General features: G+C 46.6%; 1 protein-coding gene across 5 annotated transcripts in view; it reads right to left on the bottom strand.

Moving 5' to 3' along the window:
• The window catches only part of CCDC149 (coiled-coil domain containing 149), a 441302-nt gene that overhangs the window by 142285 nt on the left and 275887 nt on the right, over window positions 1–23130 (bottom strand). For all 5 annotated transcript variants that reach the window (XM_086964019.1, XM_086964017.1, XM_086964021.1 and 2 more), the window contains 2 exons: window positions 15810–15982; window positions 8526–8598 (listed from right to left, as the gene is read on the bottom strand). In XM_086964019.1, coding sequence (XP_086820145.1) covers window positions 8526–8598; window positions 15810–15982 — 246 coding nt within the window. The remainder of the gene's footprint in view (window positions 1–8525; window positions 8599–15809; window positions 15983–23130) is intronic.

Raw genomic sequence — 23130 nt, 5'->3', positions numbered from 1 at the left:
ATCCCTCGCTTGCTGCATAGCGCTTCGATCCCCTGGGAGCGATGCCGTCCTTGAAAGTGGTGACCCTTAATGTTAAGGGTCTGAACAACCCTGTGAAGCGTAGGGCGATCCTTTCCCTGCTAGAGGGGACGCAGGCGGACATTTGCCTTTTGCAGGAAACTCATTTACTTTCCAAAGATTGTCATAGGTTGCGCTCTGCCAAGTTCCCCACCCAATTCTTCTCATCGGCGGCGACCAAGACTGCTGGTGTAGCCATTCTTTTAGCCAGCTCCTTCAGGGGCGAGGTATTGTACAAATATGCCGAGCAGAAGGGGAGGCTCCTAGTGTATCGCATGCGGCTTGGAGGTATCGCCTTCACGGTTGGCTCCGTTTACAGCCCGAATGACCACCAGGATCGTTTCCTGGAATCTGTGTTGGTGGACGTCACTGCCTCGCCCGATCGCCATGTTGTCTTGGGGGGAGACCTAAATATGGTCTTCGACTCAACCTTGGATAGGTCTGCCCAACGCTTCCCGCAGACGGGGGAGCTTTCTCGAGCGGCGCAAGACCGGATTGCAGAGATGGATCTGCATGACCTCTGGCGCACTATGCACCCCACCGATAGGGACTATTCATACTTCTCCCACGCCCACCGCACTTATTCGCGGTTGGACTATCTCTTGGTGAGCGGGCCGCTTCGCTCGGCCGCCACGGCGGCAGACATCGGGGTCTTGTCCCTGTCCGATCATGCACCGGTTTCCGGAGTTTTTGCTTGGCCGGCAGCCCCCCCCTCCAGAGGGATGTGGCGGCTTCGGGATACGCTTCTACATAAGAAGTCGGTGGTGAAGCGAGTGGGGGAGGTCATTCAGGAGTACCTGGTCCACAATAGCAACTCCGACACGTCTCTAGCGACGCAGTGGGCAGCCTTGAAGGCGGTCCTCAGGGGGGAATTTATTTCCATTTCCTCGGCGGAGAACAGAGAGCGGCAATGTAAGAGAGACGAACTGACGGCGCAAGTCAGGGAACTTGAGCAGGTTCACCGCCGAACGGGGGCTCCTCGAGTTTGGAGGCAGCTGAAAGCGGCGAGGAAACTCCTCTCTGCGCTAGATCTAGACCGGGCGGAATACGCAGCGTTGCGCCTGAAGCATGCCTTTTATACAGGCGGAGATAGATGCGGTAAGCTCCTGGCCCATCGGCTCAGGGCTGCGCAGCAACGCAACGTGGTGAAGGAGATAGTGGGCGCAGATGGGGTCCCGGTTTCCGGTGACGCGGATGTGGCGGATTCTTTCCGTAGCTTATACGCTGCGGAACCCTCCCCACCGGGAGAGGCTGAGGCCTATCTGGAGTCCGTGACCCTCCCGGCCCTGGAGCCCGCCCAGGCGGACCACCTGGAGAGGGACATCCATGTGGAGGAAGTCATCTCCGCTATCGCACGGTTGAAGCACGGCAAGGCCCCGGGCCCGGATGGCTACACGGCCTTGTTCTACAAGACCTTCTGCTCCACTGTAGCGCCTATCCTAGCTCACCTGTTCAACTCCTTCTCTGAGCCGGGGGCCATCCCGCCGGACCTTCTTTCAGCGAGGGTGTCGGTTATTCCGAAACCTGGGAAGGATCGGACCCTGTGCGGTTCATATCGGCCTATTTCGCTTCTGAATGTGGACCTTAAGCTCTACACGGGGATCTTGGCGGCCAGAATTGGACTGCACCTACCGGGCCTGGTGGAGGCGGACCAGGCTGGTTTTGTGCCCGGTAGGCAGACAGTCGACAACACCAAGAGGGTGACGCACGTGTTAGAAAAGGCCTCACGCGTCCCGGGGGAGCGGATGTTACTGTCGGTCGATGCGGAGAAGGCCTTTGATAGGGTTCATTGGCCGTACCTTGAGCTGGTTCTCGGGAAACTGGGGATCGGCGAGAAGTTCCGCACCATGGTCTTCAATTGTTATAAGAGACCGTCGGCATCGGTGCGAGTCAACGGACACAGCTCTAGTAGCTTTGCCATCGAGCGCGGCACGAGACAGGGATGCCCCCTCTCACCGCTCTTGTTCGCCCTCTATATGGAGCCGTTCGCCTAGAGGATTCGCGACAATCCGGACGCTATTGGGGTTAAGATGGGTCAGTATACCCATACTGTTAGCCTATATGCGGATGATGTCCTGCTGACCCTGGATGACCCCAGGCGGTCGCTCCCTGCCTGCGTCCAGGAACTGGACGCATTTGCTCGCGTGGCCGGCTTTAAAATGAACATGTCCAAATCGGCTGCCCTGGATGTGTCACTCTCCGCGGACACCAGGCGAGACCTCCAGCGCCTTTTCCCTATGCAGTGGTCCTCCTCCACGGTGCCGTACCTGGGGATCCTGCTTGCACCTTCGCTGCCTGAAATGGTCACGGCCAACTATTCTTCCCTTAGCAAGAAGATCAAGGAGGAACTCGGCCGATGGGGCAAGGGCCTGCTCTCGTGGCTGGGCCGTATCGCAGCGGTGAAGATGACGGTACTGCCCCAGATCTTGTATCTTTTTCGCGCTCTACCTCTCCAGCCCCCCGTGGGTTGGATACAGCAAGCGCAGGCTGACATCTCCCGTTTCGTGTGGCAGGGCCGTAAGCCTCGGATGAAGAGGGTTCTTTCCACGCTTGCCCCGGAGGCGGGGGGTCTCGGTGTTCCGGACCTCCGGAAGTAATTTCAGGCGGCGCAACTCCGGTATTTGGTGGAATGGAGCAGGTGGGAATCGGACAAGCACTGGCTCTTTCAAGATCAGGCAGTTGCAGGTCGCACCCTTCAGGAGGTTCCATTCCTGCGGCGCGCACATCGCCCGGCTAATCTCTACGCCTCCTTTGTCACCCGGGTTCCACTACGAGTGTGGGATGCGGTTTGTGAGCTCCGCGAGCTAACTACTTTCCCATCACCGTTTACACCCATCGTTGGCAACCCGGACTTTACTCCGGGCCTGGAACCGGGAGCTTTTTCCCACTGGGTGAGTGCGGGTTGCAGGGCGCTCTTTCAGATTTACGGGCCGGAGGGCGTGCTCCCTTTCCAACAGCTCCGACAGGAATTTGGTCTGACAGAGGGGGACAGACTGCGTTATATGCAGGTCCGCCATTGGGCTCTCCAACCCCCAGTGCGCGACGTCGCTGCCCGTCAAATCACGCCCTACGAGCGGTGGCTGGTGACCCGGACCTCGGATGCCAAGCTTATCACCGATCTATATAAATTTCTCCAACCCCCGCCGTTTCATTACCACAACCCGGGGAGAGAGCGCTGGCACAGGGAGTTGGGCAGAACCCTGAGCCACAAGGAGTGGGACAAGATCGCATATCGGGCGAGGCACTCTGCGTACCACACTGGGCTGACGGAGACCTTTACCAAGGTGTCCACCTACTGGTATTACACCCCGGAGAGGCTCTACGAAATGCACAAACTCACCGACAAGGGTTGCTGGCGAGGCTGCGGTCAGGAGGGTACTCTATCGCACATTCTCTGGGGCTGCCCGATACTGTCTGCTTATTGGAAGGAGGTCTTAGATGAGGTGGACAGGCACTTCGAGGTTGAACTCCCGCGCTTCCCGGCATATGTCCTGCTAGGCCTTCCCAATGACTTGATGTACCCGCTGAAGTCCCGCAGGGGTAGGCAGATTGCTATTGCGCTAGGCTCACGGGTTCAAAATATCCTTGTACACTGGCGCACCCCCACTGCCCCCTCTATCACTGGCTGGTTACATAGACTCTGGCAGGTACTGGGTATGGAGAAGATGTCGCTTACAGTGGCTGGAAATGTAGACCAGTTCGAGGAGCTCTGGCACCCTTTTTTGGCACTGCTGTCCACGGAATTTCGCGAGCTCACATGTCCAAGGTACCTACGCCTTCTTAGGCTGACGCCGCCGGCGGCTCCAGCGGATTAAGAGGGGTGGGATCAGGGGGATTGGGGGTTGGGGGTAGGTGGCTGGGGTGAATGCTTCTATCACGGGCTATTGGACGGGGATGTTGGGGTATTGTTTTCTTCCTTTTTAAATTTTCTGGGGACGGGGGGCTTGGAGGGACTGTGTTGTTTTCACTGTGTTGCGGGACGCTACTTAGGCTTAGCTTTGATTGGGAGGTTGGGGACTATTGGAGGGTTATTCGTACTGCTTTATTGCCTTACAACATATGCCTTTTTCCCCTCCGGGACTACCGACCTCCCCACTCTCCTCCAGAATTGATGCAACATGTCGCTTTTTGTACTGTATGTAAACTTGACCTCCTATTTCCCTTCCCCATGTTTTTTGTGTTTTAATAAAATGCTTTAAACCTAAAAGTGACTAGAAGAACCAAATGTTACCTATATTTCTGTGAGGGAATGTTCCAGAGTGTGCAGTGATTCACAAACTTCCTACCACCTAGCATACCCACATCTCTCAATAAACACGGTAACCCACTTGTGTGGCTGAGCCTACCATCTGTGACACAAAATGCCCCAAACGCAAACTGAAGACATTATATTTTATCTAGCAAAATCAAGGTTTTCCTTGAAATGTGAGTAGCTGCACAATTTGAACTCTAGCTCAGCTGCCACCCAGGGAAACGTACCATAGCCAGAAATTTCAGAAAATTAGACACCCGGGTGTAACTTCTGTGGGTCTTGCGGGCTTTCTCAAATAGAAGCCCTTACAAAACTCGAACCTCGGCTAAAACACACACATTTGCCGCACATTTAAGTGAGGAAAAATTCCAGAATATATGGGGATCTAAACATTTTCTACCAACGGCCATTCCCATACGTCTCCTGGTAAAAACAATACCGCATTTCTGTGGGCTTAGCGGCCGCAACACAAAACGCAAAATGGACAGAACAAAATTTGACACTCAAACTGAACTTTTTTTTTTTTACAGTGGGTGGTTGTGGAATTTGGACCCTAGTTCAGCATTCACCATTTAAAATTGTGCATGGATCTCTTCTCTCCCCGAGGCCCTTGTAAACCTCAAACGTTTGGATAAGAGCACCAATTTTCATCACATATCTGTAAGGAAAGTTATGGAATCTCCGTGGATCCACAAATTTCCTGCCGCCCAGTCTTTCCTCACATCTCCTGATAAAAATGGAACCCCATTTGTGTGGGTGCGCCTAGTGCCCGTGACAGGAAAGGCTCCAAAACACAACATGCAGACATAAAAATTCCCTGTCAAACAGATTTATCAATGGGGGAGTTGTGGTATTTGGGCCCGGAACTGACGGGCACCAAGGGACACCTACCAAATCCAGAAAATTCTGAAAACTAGACACCTGGGGGAGTCTAGGATAGCATGCATTGATCTCATGATGTTTTCTTGACTAACTTCCAAACATTAAACTTTGAAAAAAAATCAAGCATTTACATTGCATTTCTGTGACAAACGTCTGGCATGAGCTAGAATCAACAAAATTCCTGCCACAGAGCATCCCCCCAGTACACCACTTGTGTTGCTGGGGCTTGTGCCTACAACAGGAATGGATCAAACCAAAGACAATGCAAGTCCTTAGGGATCACTTCCAATATCTGTCACCCACTGCTGAAAAAGAGACCTTCTTATCTAGTCTCGGCATCCCTAAGGTAACAGATGAGCAAAAACAGGCGTAACAGGGGGAAATTACAGATGAGGAAATAACCAAGGCCATAGATGGTATGAAGACGTGAAAAGCATATGGGGAAGATAGATTGGCAAATTAATTTTATAAATATAATAAACCACTAATAGGCCCTCTCCTGAATGTTCAAAGTAGAGGTAGAAACGTGAGGCTGATTCGAAAACCTGACAAAGAGCCTTTGAGATGCGCCAATTATAGGCCCATTTACCTTTTAAACTTGAACATGAAGATCCTAGCAAAAATATTGGCAAATAGAATCAACAAGGGAATACACTACCTCTCAACGATTTTATCTCTGATACATACTTTGGCAAGAGATGGACAATAATCATAAACTACCCGTGTTTCAATGCAAAGAAAGCTTTTCAACAGGTTGAATGACACCATTTTGTTTTTTACATCACGAGGAAAATGGGACTTGAAATGGGACTTGAAGAAGACTTAGTTCAAACAGTTACATGCCTCTACAAGGAACCAACCAAGTTAGTCAACTGCGGCAGTCCCTGTCCTCCCTTTTCAGGTTGAAACATGGTTCATGGCAGGCTTGGCCCCTCTCCCTGTTGCTGTTCCTCGTAGCCCTAGAACCACTGGCCATATCCGTCATTAAATGCAAGTAAATAAAAGGTACTGTTACGCAAGTAGGAAGCGATAAAATACTATAATATGTGGACAACATTCTGGTGTACTCGTCTCACCCACAAAATTCAATGCCGACATTAATCACATACATTTCAAACAGCAGTGAGTACTTATTCTTAGAACATTTTACTGACAAAGGAAATATTCAGACGGTCAGCAATGTAATTCGGTTTGCTGGAGTGGAATTAAGGCAACAGATTTTAAACTTAAGGGGCCTTGAAAGGAAGCTAGTGATGGTTCTCCTGAATGGGAGTGTGGTCCGATATATTCTTCTTTGTGATTAGCAAAGCCACAGTTAAGGATAGTGTTGAGGAGCAATAAGGAATTTGAAGGCTAGAGAGGATGGCGGTACTTGCATCAATTCTAGAGATGATCAGTTTTGGCTTAAGCCTAAACAGGTCGTTCATAAACAGAAATTATGATCTCTTTAGATGGTGCAGGCAGAAATGGGCTACAAAATAAATTGAAATTGAAAGAATGTAAGCACCACAATTTCCTGTTAACGTTTGCCAACTACATAGTTGAATTGTCTTTACCCATACTCACATTTAATGACTATTATTTGTCAAACATCAAAGCCAAAAACTATGATATTAGATGGTCAGAGTAAGTCACATTACTACACTTGTTAACTGAATATATAATATAAATAAAGAGTGTGACAGAATTTACTTATCTTGGGATGATTTTATCTCAAACACTATGCTGTATCAGATATTATCAATATAGAATATTGTGGGAAGAAGTGGAAATGGCCTAAATCTCTTCTTTTTGAATGCAGGAAATATACTGAAGCAATCGCTGAGGTAAGGCTATGAGGGAGGTAAAATATAGTCTTTTCTCCTGAATAGGACTGATGTCATGGGCCTCTAACATTTAAATAATATGGAGTCAACTGAAAAATCAATTTGTAAAAATTATTCTATCAGAAAGAGAGCACCAATACAGTAGAATGGATTGGATTTAAGCATAGTTGTTCCAAATAAAAGACTAAGGAAGACAATGGTATGAATTACCCCCAGCGCCCTAGGCAACAACCGTATGTATGCAATATACTATTCTTAAGAATAGTTTTGAGGATTGCAATTTTATTATGATGTTAAATCAAGCCTTGGAAGTGTTTTAGCAATTAACAAAGATATAATTTGAATATGCCAAGCAGGATTACACTAAACGAAGTTTTAAAAATAGACAAAAACATGTTCTGTTAAAGATTGTCTGTTTTCTTGTTATTCAAAATCAAGTCTGTTTGATGCAGGTAATTCTGCAACAAATTTTGAAATGAAGAGAACTAAATAATCCAGAAACTAGACCTCATATTTCCCTTAAAGAAAATATTGGCCGATAGAGGAAATCCTATGGCGGGAAATGTGGTTTGTGTATTGAAGAGATACAGGATATTAAACATGAAATTTAAAACCTTTTCATATATTCAGTGTATGGGCAAGTGGGTTCAGCTCAGACTTGGATCATTCAATGGACAGAACAGACGACAATGCTCCTGTTATTGTTACAAAGCATACAGAAGCTACTGATTTGTTTGTTTTAATTCCTTCAGTTAGGAATTGGATTGCAAAGTAACCTACACATCAATGTCTAGAGACCGTGAAATGCTGCAGAGAAGCGAAAAAAATCCTTCTCTGGATATTACAAAGTCAGAAGCAAAAATACGTGGCAATTCTGCATGCATACTTTCTGTTAAACAAAATTAAGCTTAGTAGCCCATGCCAATAAAGGCTAAATTACGGGCTTCGCACTTCTGTCATACACTCAGATCCTTTTAGTATACAAAAATGGCCACATTAACATGCATCAAGGCCTGTTACACATTATAAAGCATATACAAAAAATGTACTACACAAAAGGGAATGGATCTTAGTTTGCCTAACTGAGTGAGAGTCCACTGACTTCTCTACATATCGATGAGTCTGTAATCACCCAGAAGAAGAACACAGAAACACCATTCCCAAAACATGTGATGGGATAACGTCTGTTTTAGGAGACGTACATTCAGTCGGACAGTGTTTTTCAGAGGAACAAAAATCTTTCCAGCAATACACGAATTTCAAATCTATACCGCAATGTGAATGCATGCCAGAAATGATCTCTAGGCTCACAGGTATCTTCCGGAAATGGACAAAGAAATAAGCAGGGAAGAGAAATCGAATATTGATGTCTTTTTATCTTTCTTGTATAAAGGAGCACACTGGTGAGGCATACGTCCTTTAATATAACAAACTAAATATAACATGAGAAAGGCGTGTACATAAAAATGCATACCTATAAGTTTTAATATTCTATTCTACTTCCTCACCTTGTATTTGACAATGTTGCTCTTGAGGAGATTAACTTCTTCTTGCAGTTGTTTTAATCGCTCATGAAGATATCTGAGAAGGAAAACAGGTGTTTGGGTCACTATTGTGTAGGGTTAGTATTGAGTGCAGTAATCAGCAAGGAAGCCAATATAGTGTTCTGGTTTCTTGGATAAAATGCAGCACAGCTTTATTATAACTGTGTTTTTCATGTGTTTGAGAGCAAGCTAAATGTTGACTGACAGTCCCTTTGAATCTTGTAGCCAGTCTCGAGTCCTGCATTCAGCTGATTGGAACAAAATAAATTAAGTTAGTCAGTAAAATTCTTTCAAAGAGCTGGTCCTTTTATTAATAATTCACTTTGCTAATATTCACATGATTTCTTGTGTTTTATTCATTCAAAGCCTCTGGCTTTGTCCATTGAATAAACAGAAGAGTGATTCCCAAGTAATATCCTTGGGGTCCTTTAATACGGGCATACACCAGATGACATACGGGCGTCTGCCTTTGGCGTACGTGTGACTACAAGCCACCACCCCCGCTAGGATCCATGGTGTAAGATTCTTCTACACCACATAATTACCCGGCTTCTCAAACTTTGCTGAAGTCCCACAGTCACCGTAAGTTTTTGCGGTTTTGAAGTGTCACAGGTGAGGGTGCACCTTAGCGTGTGCATAACCCTGTGACTTTCTGGTCCTGATGAAAGCCTTGCTACTCGCACAAACTGGCTGAAACATGTAGACCGGTAATTGCACTTTCACATATAGGATGCGACTGGCTATCGACTAACAGATTTTATTTCCACCTACACAATTTTTTAACCTTGTCTTACTTCTCCACTAATAGATTCAGCTGGGACAAGTAAATACATTTTAACTTTTTCACTATCACTCGTTGCACTTTACGAAAACCCGCTCCGCTATAATCAGGCATCGTAGCACACCCCAGAGGCATTCGGCCCCTTGGGTGGTATTCCAATCATGAAGCATGTCACCAACTAGGTTGGCAAGCAAGGGATCTTTTTAACTCTTCTGTTGATTCTGTTGATTGTTTATTTGTAATTAAGGGGACCAAGAGTGGCTCCATTTGTTTTCCCTTTCTCTCCTGTTGATCTAATTTATTTTTTGTCCATTTTATATCATCACTTTATCCCTGATGCATGTCAGATAGAAGACCCTCGTCAAGGGATGATAGTGTTCAAGAAACTTGCATTGTGACAACATGCACACTGTGAAACTCAATATCTTTAAACACCCACATAATGGGTGTTGAAGAATAATGCTTTAGCGATGTCTTCTGTATGTTTTAACCCACAGAAGATGAATGTTACATACTGAATGTGAATAAACTCTGGCATTATACACTGCTGTGTTATTCATGAAACTACCAGGGCTCTAGCAAGAGTACGACACCCTCTTCTACAAGACATGGGACTTCTAATTTTTTTTTATTATTTGTATTTCTTTTTTTCTCTAGTTTTCCCAGTTATTTGTGAAGGAAGAGTGACGTGGTTAGTTGGAACTTTCTATTGTGCGGACTTTCCACGGGCATTTGACAACCAGAGAACAAACAGTTACTCTAGGAAAAGAATAGAAAAACATGTCTGATGAAAAATCAATTAGTTAAGAAAGAACAATAATTATTCTCCAAAGTAGAGTGTAAATGCATAACGAGCATCTGAAAGAAAAATGATAATTCCCGAACAACCAAAAGAAAGCTAGCAAGCTCAGACTCTTCTTGCCTTTTTTCAACTGTTCACTGTTTGCGTACCACATTCCACCTCCTTAACAATAAAAGAGAAAATATACAGATAAATACTCCTAATTTTGAAAGAAAGTGCAGACAGACACTCTCACTCTCACTTCATCCACCCATCCATCCATCCCTCTCATTGTTTCCTTGAAAACTCTTGCTTCTATTCTATGACGTCACCTCTTTTATCCCACTCCCTCTGCATCACCTCACACCATTGTGAAAATGGGCAGTAAAAGTATCATGCTCTATTGCTATCCCATTTCCCAGCCATTACAAGTCTGAGCACAAGGAATAGAGAGTACCATGCGGGTCCTGGAATAGACAGTAACACGGATTTTGGAATTACGAAATCATTTATCCCATATTTTCCCCAAATTTCTGGCCCTCTCTTGCACACATTTCCACTACATTTGCCTCTGCACTACTAGTAATACGGTCTTAATCTGGACCTTCTCTTAAGAGAAATCTTTCTTACTTGGACAGCAAGTAACTTACCTTCTGTAACATTCTTTCTGGTGGATACTTTTCTCTAACCACAGATTCCTCACCATGGGACTATCCCCAGACGGCAGCCAGGATCTGGATGCTCAAAAAGCAGTGCTCCTGCATGCCAGTAGATGGCATTGTGCAGCTACAAGTCAACTGTAAGTGATTAACAGAGCCATAGAGAAGCGCCACCTATGCCCACTGATGTCTGTTTCTGTCATAGGCTTGTCCACACCCTCATACTTAGAGCACATCAGCAAATTCGAAGGACCATTATGCAGATTGCTGAATTGGGACAGTTTTAGATGGAAAAGGAGACCAGTATGTAGGACATTGAGGTTGGTGGGTGGTGACGAATCTATGGTTAGACAGAGTATTCTCCAGAAAAAGTGTTACCAACGTTAAGTATCTTCTGATAGAAACTCCAAATTGCAGAATCCTCACCTTGCGCATAGATACCAAAGTAGAACCTCCTAAGGTACAGGGTCTGCGGAATGGCACAGATCAAAATGTCAGGCAGGCCTGAACAGGCAAAGTGCCCATTCCGAGAGAACAGACTGCCAAAACAATAGTGCTTCGTGAACATGTGCACAAAATGCTAATGTAGCTGCCGGACAGATACCTAGAGCAGGTACCCTGCGACATAAGCAGTGGTAGTAGCCTTGGCTCTGATGGAATGAGCCCTCAAGCCTTCTGAAGGCTGCTTCTTAGCTAATGCATAGCAGATCTTAATGCAAAGCACTACCGTGATATGGTCCACTTCTATTCTGCTTTAGCTTTCTTTACTGCAGAGTATCACACAAAGAGCTAATCATGCACCCAATGGTCTTTGGTATGATTGATGCAAAAGCTCAGTGCTCTTGTTTGATCCAAGTGATGGAGTCTCGCATACTCTTTTGAGGAATGAGGCAGAGCAAAGAATGTTAGCAGAGCATTAGACTGTCTGCCATGAAAAGACATCACTACATTTGGTAGGAAAAAAGCTCAGCATCTCAACACCAGTTTGTCCGGGAAGAAAGTTGGTGTAACCCTTTCTAAAATCTCATCACAACCAGTGGTTTGAACAAAGCGGGTTGTACCTGCAAACATAAACATGCAGGATGTGCCCCCAAGTAACCTCTAACAGTGTCCTTTCCAAGTCCTTGCTGGTCCAAAGATAAAACAAACAACTAGACATCCAACAGTTTGGCCTGCAATGGGCTTGTCTGGCGGGTGCAGCACCAAGCAATACACGTATCCCAGGAGCCCAAGGAGCCTCAGAGTCATCCTTACTGAGACTCAAGATAGAGGCAGAAAAATCAGATCATAGCCCAAATGCCCTGGGACTCGTTGATGTTGATTGAAGGCCCAATGGCACACTGATGGTTCTGATGAACGGAAGCCTCTGCAAAGAAGTCAAGCATGACTTCGGCAGGTTGACTGTGAACCCCAGTGATGTAAGGAGGTCTGCCATCATCTGGACGTGGTCCAAGACTGACTGTGGTGAGCCCAACTTCACTTTCCAATCATCGAGGCAGGGTTACACTGGTACCGTCAACCACATAATATGGGCAGCAACCACAGCCATCCTCCCTGTGAAGACTCGAGGAGCAATGGTGAGACCAAAAGGGAGCATAGCAAACTGAAAATGTGTGTGGCCCGCCTTGGACCACAGGTAGCATCTGAGAGCTTAAAGGACAGGCATATGGAAATAGGCATCCTGAAGGCCCAACGCTGCCATCCAGTTTCCTGGATCTAGAGTAGATAGAACCTGGGCCTGTGTGAGCATTTTGAATTTGTCCAGTCACAGGAAGGCGTTGAGAGTGAATATACAAAATAGGATGAAGGCCTGCATCCTTCTTCAGCACAAGAAAGTAGCAAGAATAATATCCAGTCCCAACTTGCAAGATCCTCTCTATCGCTGCTTTGGCCAAAAGAGCCTGCACCTCTTGGCTCAAAACAGACTTGAGATCCTCTGACTGATGCTTGTAGCTGTGTGCCACTAAACGTTTCTATAGAATTTTTGAGGTTATTACCGGAGAGGTGGGGGACTGAAATGTGCCATGTCCCTGATGACCTGGAAGCTGTCTGTTGGGAGCATGGCCTTGATATTGAAAAGGCTGGTAAGCTTGATGTGTGAGCGATGGAACCTGGTGGTGCCAATATGCCAAGCCTCTGGCATATCCCCAAGGAGATTCAAAACTGTTGGGCAGATTGCTCAACAGGTGCAGAAAGGCCCAGTGACACTGCTATGAAATGACTCTCCTTAAAACGTTCCAGGGCAAAGTTTGTTTTATTGCCAAATAAGTGGGATCCTTCAAAAGGCATGTCTATTAGGGATGTTCCGACATCCCCGAAGACTGTGGACCACATCCACGATTATGCCGAAGCACCACACTTGTTCCAATTGCACTACACTTGATAAGATGACAAACGCGCCATCATTCTGGCCATCCTGAATGGTTTGGGCCATAGAAGCCCATATGTCTTCTGGAACCGCCAGTAATATCTCATTAACCATGTCCCAGAGTGCATGGGTGTACTTTCCAAGGAAGAAGGTAACAATGACTGACCTCAAGGCAAGGCTGGGTGATAAAAATAATCTCTCACCAAATGTTTCTTATGTTTGGACTCTATCTGGAGGAGTAATGAGAAAGGCATTAGGATTCCCTTTGCGGGTGGATGCCTGCACCAAAGCTCTAAGTATTTGGATGCTAGGTTAAAAATCAGGGTCGCCTGCAGCTTGTCTACGGTGTATGACTGTCAGGCAAAAACACGATTTAGCCCAAATGCCCAATAGCTTGTTAGTGAGGCCCTCCTTGAGGTTCAGAAGAGGTTCGGATGGTGCCTGGTCAGGCTGCAGGACCTCAGTTGAGGACATTGGTTTTTACCTCCATAGTGGGGAGGTGCAGGTCAAGAAATTCAGCAGCTCTCCTGATTGCCATGGTAAAAGGCATACTTTCCTCAGTTGCTTGTCCAGTGGAAAAACCAAACCAGTATACGGTGATGTATCCAGTACACAGGCATCTTGAAGTTCCACATACAAGTTTTTCTCATCATAGGGTGGGTCAAACATGTCCTTATCACCACATTCCATATGGCTAACTCTGATTGGAGTCAAAGTGAAAACGTTAGTGCAATGTCTGTGCGTGACTGTGCAGTAATGGTATTGTGTCTAAGTCAGGAGGACTGATCAATGGTTGTAACTCGGTGGGATCGGGGTACAGTCTCGCTCGAGGTGAATTTGGCTTGGAGTCCGACATCATGATATGCTGTAGGTTTTACTCTGGCGTCAACATCCAAGGTACTGGTGCAGATTTTGGCAATGGAACTGAAGTTGTTACCTAGGCTGGTGTGGAACCCACAGCTGGTTGAGGTTCACAGTTGATGCCAAGGTCAGATCTGCTGGCAGTAACCTGACTGGAGGCCTCTCCGGATACTTGTAGCCTGTGCATCATATAGTCCTTCTACATGTTTTGTTCTGCTGTCATGTCGTCAATAGACCCGGAAAGTCGGGGTGCAATAGGACCAGGGTTGGAATCAGCCCCACAATGGGAAAGGAGCGAGATAGAGAGGCACAGGGGTACCACTTGGTCTTCTCAGGTGATCGACAGCAGCGGAGAGGGGCAGAGTCCCAATTAGACTTCATATGCTTTTACTTGGGCTTAACAAAAGACTTTGACAGATACCAAGATCTGTTATGGGAATGAATCCTTACTCTCGACTTCAACCAGGACTGGGACCTGCGTGGAGATTTGTGGTGTTTGGCCATGTAGAGCTTCGCTTCACATTCTTGGATGAACTTCATTTGGGTGCAGTAGTTGCAGGCACTGGAGCTGTGCACCAATCCAAGCACCAGAGGAACGTTGCATGGGGATGTCAGAGACATCTGTTTGAGACGGTCCCTACAAACGTTTGACCCTGTGGTCTGAGGAGATGACATGGCCCCTTGCATGCTGGAAAATTTGTGAGAAATAAAACGCACATAAAAATCTCTCCAAGAGGATGAAAAGAAGTGGAGCTCTGTATCAGAGTCTGAAGTCACAGATAGAAAGGAACTGATGCAAGTGCGCATGGGTGGCATTTATATTTGGCTTGTTCGTTCCTTCCACAGTTGTACAAAGTCAGCGCGAATCTACACAACACCATCTACTGGCAGAAACACTGACTGCTGGAGTTTCTGGATCCAGACTGGCACCAGGTGATATTCCCAAGATGAGGAATCTGCAGTTAAAAGAATCCATCGGAAACAATTCTCTTGTGGTGCAACTATTAATTGACAATCTACAGCCCTTCAGGAAAAACACACTTTGTACTTCTAGGGAACACCTAAAAGCTCATAATTTCAGTCACTTCTTGAACTATTTTTCATTTATTTTTTCACAAGCTACATGCTCTGACGTATATCTAGTAACTGACTTCTATAACATGCACCCATTATTGTATACATTTTATTCTGTTTTATTGTGATGTCTTCTACAGAAGCTATACATAATCTCTTTTTAAACAATAGAAATGCTCTTGTAGAATTCTACGCACTTCGCACTTGATCTAAACAAGTCATTAGCATTTGCCTTGCCCAAAAGAGAAGACCAGCTTAAACTGGTCTTAAAAAAACAGCTATAACTCCTCTTTTCTCTCTTTTTTCCCCCTTCCTCGCATCTTTATCTGCGTCTTCTCTTCCATTTCCTAACAACTTCTCTCCTCTAGTCGCCTCAACATTCCTGTGATCAACATATGACTCGCCTTTTCTCGAACTTTTCCTCAACTACCCACCTTCACTCTTTTCTTCCTCTGCCTTTCTTGTCTGATCATGCCAACTCTTTTTTGTGCCTCCTCTCTTATTTGTCCTCTATCCATTCTTCTCCTCATTACTCTATTAAAAATCAATTTTACATCCTGGCCTTTCCAAATTCATAGCTTAATATTGTATTAATTAATTGTCATGAGGAGAAAATGCAATTAAAAATAATATATATAATTTACCACCCACTGCTTGGGTAGTAAATCCTTTTAAAAACGCATTATTGATCATTAATAAAAGTCAAAATGATGCTAATCCTGACCTGTTCTCCATACACAAAGCATCAACGTCGATGATGCGTGCTTCGTGCCCTCCCAGGATGTGGTTTAACTCTTGGTTTAGTCTGCCTACTTTGTCCTGGAAGAAGGTCCGTTCTTGCTTGACATCCTGGAGCTCATCCACAGTTCCTTGTAGATCGTGTTCCAGATTCTCAATCTGGAAAGAGAAAAAAACATCATTAATGTTAACATGTAATTACTCGAATTTAGGCTCTCTCACAGCTTCCACAATACATATTTCTGGTTTCTAGGACTCTGTGCAGGCTGGGTTTGCAATCTGTAAATAGGGACGAAATAAGTTCTGAATACTTTGGATCAATAGATTACACTGTGGGAAGACTTGACACCCCACTCAATATAGGAGAGCCCTAGGCTGTTTGTTCCATATATTATGACTTTTTCGTTTAGAAAACAGTTTAGGACAGTGCTATTATAGATTGCTTTCATGCTATTTACTTTTTTTTATGTTTAAAGTATTTTATTGAAAGAGTACAAAGAAAGAAAGACATTCAAGCAATGGTTTCAATGCTATGTGCCGAGGGGCCCATCTTAAAGTAGTGCATAGTCTCCCCAGTTCTTGTGGCAGTGGCCCCTTCGGCTCCGCTCCCGTACGCTTAGTCTTAAATCAAAAAACAAAACATGGGAGCAAATCCTATGTACCCCTCCTGTTTTGATGAAACTACCACCCCCCCCCAACTCCAGCGTTTACCCTACCCTCCCCTCATTCCCTCCCCTCCCCATCCAGTGCCTAGCTCAACTTAGTGCTCGTGTCACTGTCCCCGCCCCTCTTCACCAACTCTGTCTGGTCGATTGGACTTTAAGCAGTGTGATCTATCGGTGGTGTAATTCTCAGTAGTCTCAGGTACCTTGGACAGGTGAGTTCCTTGAATTCCGTGGCTAGTAGTGTATGGAATGGTTGCCACAGCTCCTCAAATTGTTCCACCTCCCCGGCCAACATGAGTGATAATTTTTCCATGCCTAATACGTGCCACAATCTGTGTAGCCAACCTGTGGTGGAGGGGATTGTGGTTGTGCGCCAGTGTATTAGGATGTTTTGGACTGCCGAGCCCAGTGCAATGGCAATTTGCCTACCTCTGCGAGATTTCAGTGGGTTCATTAAACCGTTAGGGAGACCTAACAGGACGTATGCTGGGAGGCGGGGCATCTCTATTTCGATGTGAGCGTCGATCTCGTCAAGCAATGCTATTTACTTTTAAATATTTAGATATCTTGTAATGCACCTGGGTAATATGTTATTGATTAATATTATAGTTAACAGAACCTTTTAAACAAATAAAGAAGTATACCAAGACTATTTAATGAAATTAAAGGGAGTGAACCTATTTCTTCGAAATAGATTCAGTTTCTACAACTTAGTAGCACGCTGTGGAAATTAAATTTAAATTTAAAAGGTGATGGAGCCAATGAAATGGCTAGGAATACACCCACTGAGGCACCGGAATACATTTATTAAATTCTAGCCTTTCGATGAAAACCCATGGATTTTACAATATTATACTTTTAAAGTGAAACAAGAGAATAGGCGTGGTGATTTGTTTTATAAATAGTTTACATTTAAAAAGCAAATAAATTCAACGCCTGCAATCAATAAGGAAATGTGCAAATGCAGGACACAAGAAGACAAGAACGTTTTGAAAATGCAAAGATTTTAATTTTACATATTATACGGTAACCTTATTGCTTTTTACGTGCATTTTGTACACAGTTATGTGTGGGGCAAGTATAGGGCCTAAAAAGTAGGCTTACCTGCTATTTTTGTTTTTTTGCAGTTAATAAGTGTGTATTTGGATTGATATGGTTTTCTTATCTCATGCTAACAGGACCTAGAAGGAAAAGCTAATTTCCATTCTCTGGTTTATAAACAGAGCAGCTGAAAAATAGGTAAGGGAAGGTGACCTTGTGTGTTTTGTCTGCAGGCAGAAGGAAGGAAAGCAGCAGTAGATTTCCACATACACTTTTCAATATCAAGCATTGCTCGAATATCTCGCCCAATGATTCAGGAGCAGAGCATGAGCCAACCAGTTCTCCCTCCAATAAACACAATGCTTAAGAAAGGTGTATAACGTATCCTTGCCGGACACATGGATCGGTCGCTGGAGACCATGCTGAATTATATATTAACTTCAGAACTGAAGGCACAATAAGGTACACATGGAGGCGCTGCATGACATTTTATACAGAACTTACCTAGCCATGTTGTTAGATGGCGGTTATAACTTAACTAAAAGTAATAGGATAGGGATGAGTGGTGAAGTATGATTGGAGCAGACTTACCCTTTGCCCTAATTTGCTAAAATATCGTTGATGGCATGTTTATACTGAATCTGGCACAGGGCGAGCTCTGTGTACATCATTTGTGGATGATAGAGTCTCTGAAATATTGTCCTACTCATTACCACTCCTGTCTAATAGATGCCAACAGAGACTGAGAGGCACATGCAAGTTGTATTCACCTTCTGGACCTTGGGATTTTTTGCTTTTTACTCTCTTTTTCAATTTTATTTTTGGAAAGCAGATAATATTTCTGGCACTTGCACCTCTAGAGACCTGAAATCAACGCTAGAGTACTAGTTTCAGATTTATATAAAAATGAAACTTAGTGCTTTACAGGCGCAGAGTACAATTTTATAGAAGATGATGTTTAATACTGTCTTGAAGGTTTTTTTTTTTTTTTTAAATAATTTTAAAAACCTTTATTTTCAAATAGTGCACACAGCTATTCAGCCTTACATCCCGGAGGCTAGGCAGCAACTCTAAGAGCAATAGATCAAGGTGCAGTAATCCAGGTAACAGAACGTATGGAGGTTATGATTTTTCATTTTTTATATTTTATGAAGAAGGAACAAGTACAGAAAGAGGCGCCAGAACTAGCGCTAGAAAGAAGGCAATCAAACCATTATGTAATGGGGCCCAATCAAGGAGTCGGCTAGGCGCAGTGAGAACAGTGAGATTCAGAACAATATGGATATATAGAACCACGGGGGAGGGAAACACAGGATAGCAGTGATACAAAATCGTCAGTTGGAGTTATAGGCTATGGGGTCAAGTGTTCTTCCAGTGGGGCGGATTCCGGTGGTATGCAGATGTCACCCCTATACTCGTTCCAAGCCCCCCGCACCTTCTGCCATTTTTTGGGTTTACCCCTGGCTACATACACAGTCTTTTCTCGGAACATACACCAATCCATGTTGGCCTTCCACTGTACGACTTTCGGGGCTGTTGTCGCTCCCCACATTTGTGCAATGTCCCGCTTTGCGACCATATTCCCAAGGGTAACCCACTGGGTTTGTGCAGTGTTGTAATCCGTTGGACCCCAGATATTCAAGAGGCATCTCCGGGCCTCCGCGTGTACTTCCACCCCGGTCACCTCACTCATAATCATGTGCACCCGCCTCCAGTAGGAAGCTATCACACTGCACTCCCAAATGATATGCATGAAGGTGGCGAGAGCGCCACAGCCACGCCGACAGAGGCCGTCAACCGAGTGCCCCATGTGTATTAATCTGGGGCCTGTGACGTAGACTGTGCAGGATCTTCAATTGCACCAATCGAAGCCGGGCGGGGATAGCGACCTCCTTGGGGGATGACACCGCACATTGCCAATCCTCGTCGTTGATCTCTATCCCGTCCCGTACCCATTGATCTCTCACCCCCAGGAGAAGGTCCGTGCGAATATTAATACATTTTTTGTACGTCAGGGAAATAGCGCTGTCCGGCATGTGGCCGTCCAGTACCCGGCCTTCCAGGGGAGAACTTTCTGGAATTGCCTCGCCCTCCGGCATGGCGGACAGGAGTGCATGTTGCAGCTGAGCGAACCGAAAATATTCCGTACCACCCAGCTGGAACTCCGTCTGTAGTTGGGCAAAAGACTTCACTTCCCCTCGCAACATCATGTCCTCCACCCTAGATATCCCGATCATGTCCCACTTATCGAACCCCTTGGTGTGCCACAATTTACCCAAAATCTCGGAGTCATAAAGTGGAGTTGCCATTGTGAGCTTGTCTTTCCACCCCTGTGCCTTAGTGATCGTTCTCCAGATGTGCACAGCGGTTTTCGTTGGCCCAGACATCCGCCTATCAAGAGATCTCGTATACAGCGCCCTATGGTATTTCCCGCCATCCAGAAGCCACCGATCCATGGCGTAACCTGGACTATCCGCCGGGCCGTAAAGACCGTGATTAATGGCCGCCAACTGGGAGGCCCAGTAGTATCTCCGCACGTCGGGCAATGCTATGCCCCCATCATACCACGGGAGCGTAAGCTTCGTGATAGCAATACGTGGCCGGCCATCCCAGAGCAGGGCACGTTGCAAGCTCTCGATTTCCCCGAAGTATCTGGCCGGGACCGGATCTTGAGTATTTTGTAGGGCATACAGGAACCTGGGCAGGGACATCATCTTGAATAACTCCGCACGCCCAAGCAGGGAGAGAGGGAGCTTACGCCACCCCTCTACATCACGTCGAAGACGAACAAGAGGGGGGAGCAAATTGTTCTCGTAGCGCGCCTTGGGGTCAGTTGAGATATAGATCCCCAGGTATTTAAATCCCTGTCTCGCCACCTGTATGCCACAGTCCCTTGGAAGACGAGGTGTCCCCCCTCTCAGAACGTATAAGTGCGACTTCGACCAATTAATGACCAGGCCAGAGTGCTGGCCAAAGAGTCGAAGCACGTCACATACTACGATGAGAGATTTACAAGGGGAGGTAAGATACAGAAGGATGTCATCTGCATATAATGATACTCGGTTCTCGAATTCAGGGGACCAGCGAATACCATGTATGTCAGGGTGGTGCCGTATCCAGGCTGCCAATGGTTCGAGTGCCAGTGCGAACAAAAGGGGCGACAGAGGACAGCCCTGCCTAGTGCCCCTCTGAAGAACAAAGGACGCGGAAACTCGACCATTGACCGTAACGTTAGCGAGCGGACTGGCATACAGAAGTTTAACCCACCCTACGAATTCCGGACCGAAGCCGAGCTTCGCCAACACCGCCCACAGGTAGTTCCATTCGAGGGAGTCAAACGCCATTGTGGCATCCAATGACGCCAGGACAGCTGGCTCCCTGAGTGTGTGGGCCCTAGCCAGGGCTCCGTGGAGTCTCCAAAGGTTAAGGGCAGTGTTGCGATGTGGAATAAAGCCCGACTGGTCCGGGTGCACTAAGTCGCCGATTGCGCCAATCAAACGGCTGGCCAGCAATTTGGCAAGAATCTTAGGCTCTGCATTCAACAGAGAGATGGGACGATACGATCAGCACAAATCTCTTGGTTTCCCTTCCTTATGGATAACCACAATGGTGGCCAGCCTCTGGTCAAGGGGAAGTATGCCCGTCTCTCGTGCCTCCAGGAACATGTTCCTTAGGGATGGAGAAAAGACATCAGGCTTGATTTTATACAGTTCCACTGGAATACCATTGGGGCCGGGCGCCTTACCAGGTCTGAGTGAATGAATGGCAAGGGCTATCTCGTCCGCAGTGATGTCCCTATCCAAGTCGTCACGGTCCGTTTCCGACAGGCATGGGAGATCTATGTCCGCCAAAAGTGCACAGGAGTCGGTCTCAGACCGGTCCGAGACCGAAGTGTAAATACCCTGAAAGTAGTCCGAGAACGACTCAACTATTGCACTCGGATCGGTGACAAGCAGGCCATCGTCCCCCAACACCTCTGGAACCACACGACTAGCTCTCTCCTTGTCAAGCCAAGCAAGGAGCTTGCCCGCCTTGTCCCCGACATCATAAATCCTACCCTGTTGTTCCCTACCCATGTCTTTAGCAGCATCGGAGACAATATCACGATATTCTGATTGCTTAAGCGAGAGGGTATGGAGCAATTCAGGCGTTGGGCCCGCTTCCAGTTGGGAGTCCAGCTCCATAATCTCTGCTTCGATGCGCAACTCGTCGGCATCTCTGTGTCTGCGGACGTCTGCAATGAGGGTTAGGGCCTCACCGCGCAGAACCGTCTTGAACGCCTCCCATAAAGTGGCGGCCGATGCGACCGACCCAGTATTCTCAGAAAAATAGAGCTCAATGGCTCTGGCCAGGAGTCCGCACGTCTTCGGGTTTCGAAAATACCACGGGTTAACCACTACAGGCCGCTCGGTAACTACAATGTCGAAGTCGAAAGACACCCATACCGGGGAATGGTCCTAGATGCCCCTTGCCAGCTTGCGGGCCTCGGAAATAGCCAGCGCGTGGGCCGCCAAGGCCAGGACGTAATCTATTCTAGAGAGGCTACTGTGCGCCCCGGAATGAAACGAGTATTGACTCTGGGTGGGATGCATAAGTCTCCAGCAGTCAATCAGTCCCATGGTGTCAAGGAAATCGGGCAGCCAGGATTGTGAACTACGGAGATCTCTGGGCGGATGTCTGTCCAAGGTCCCCGAGCAGAGTTGAAGTCGCCACCCACAATAAGCAACCCCTCGGGTAGGCTCAAGATGGCGCCTCCAAGATCCTGAAAGGTATTGTTTTGTAGCCCCGGGGGAACATAAACTGAAACCAGAGTCAGGGACCGCCCCTCCCATCTCCCTGTGACGGCAGCGTACCGCCCTCTCTCGTCCACAACACTGGAGTCAATCTCAAATGGGAGAGACGTGCGCACCATAATCCCTGCCCCCCGGGACCCCGAGGAGAACCCTGAATGTGCCACCATTTTGAAACCCTTCCTGTTAAGCGCTCGACACGTATTTCCCACCAAGTGCGTCTCCTGTAACAAAATAACATCAGGCATACATTGTTTAAACAATTGCAAAACCACCCCTCTCTTGATGCGATCCCCCAAGCCATTAACATTCCAACACAGAACTTTTAATTTCCTACCCCCCCATCGTCAAACCTCGGGCCTCCGCCGACCCCAGCAGGCCCCATAGATACAGCGAAAGAATTAAAACATTTGTTGCATTGCCTTAGAGAAAGAAAGGAGAAACAAAGAAAGCAAACAAAACCAACCCCGCACCACCCCCCACCCTGCACCCCTGCAGCAGACTAAATAGCCCTCCCAACCAGCAGTGTGGCTGTCGCCCCATAAACTAAACTACAAGAAGACCCCTAGAGGAGAAAGGAGATCACGTAGTCCCCCCCCGCCGCCCTCCATGTTGAAAGAAGGATATTCACAATAAAGTGCAACAGTATGGCTTATAGGTCATAGTCAACAGGAACACCGACCGACAAAGTTAGTGAAATAGTCCTACTCCTGACGATCAGGGCCTCCCGAGGCGCCCTCTGATTGTTCCTCCTGTTCCTCGCGTCTGTGAGGCAGGGTGTCAAGCCAGTCGCTCACAACCTCGGGCATGT

The sequence above is a fragment of the Lissotriton vulgaris genome, chromosome 3_2 (genome assembly GCF_964263255.1).
Source record: "Lissotriton vulgaris chromosome 3_2, aLisVul1.2, whole genome shotgun sequence".
NCBI classification, from domain to species: domain Eukaryota; kingdom Metazoa; phylum Chordata; class Amphibia; order Caudata; family Salamandridae; genus Lissotriton; species Lissotriton vulgaris.
This window is presented reverse-complemented; position numbering and strand designations above follow the sequence as displayed.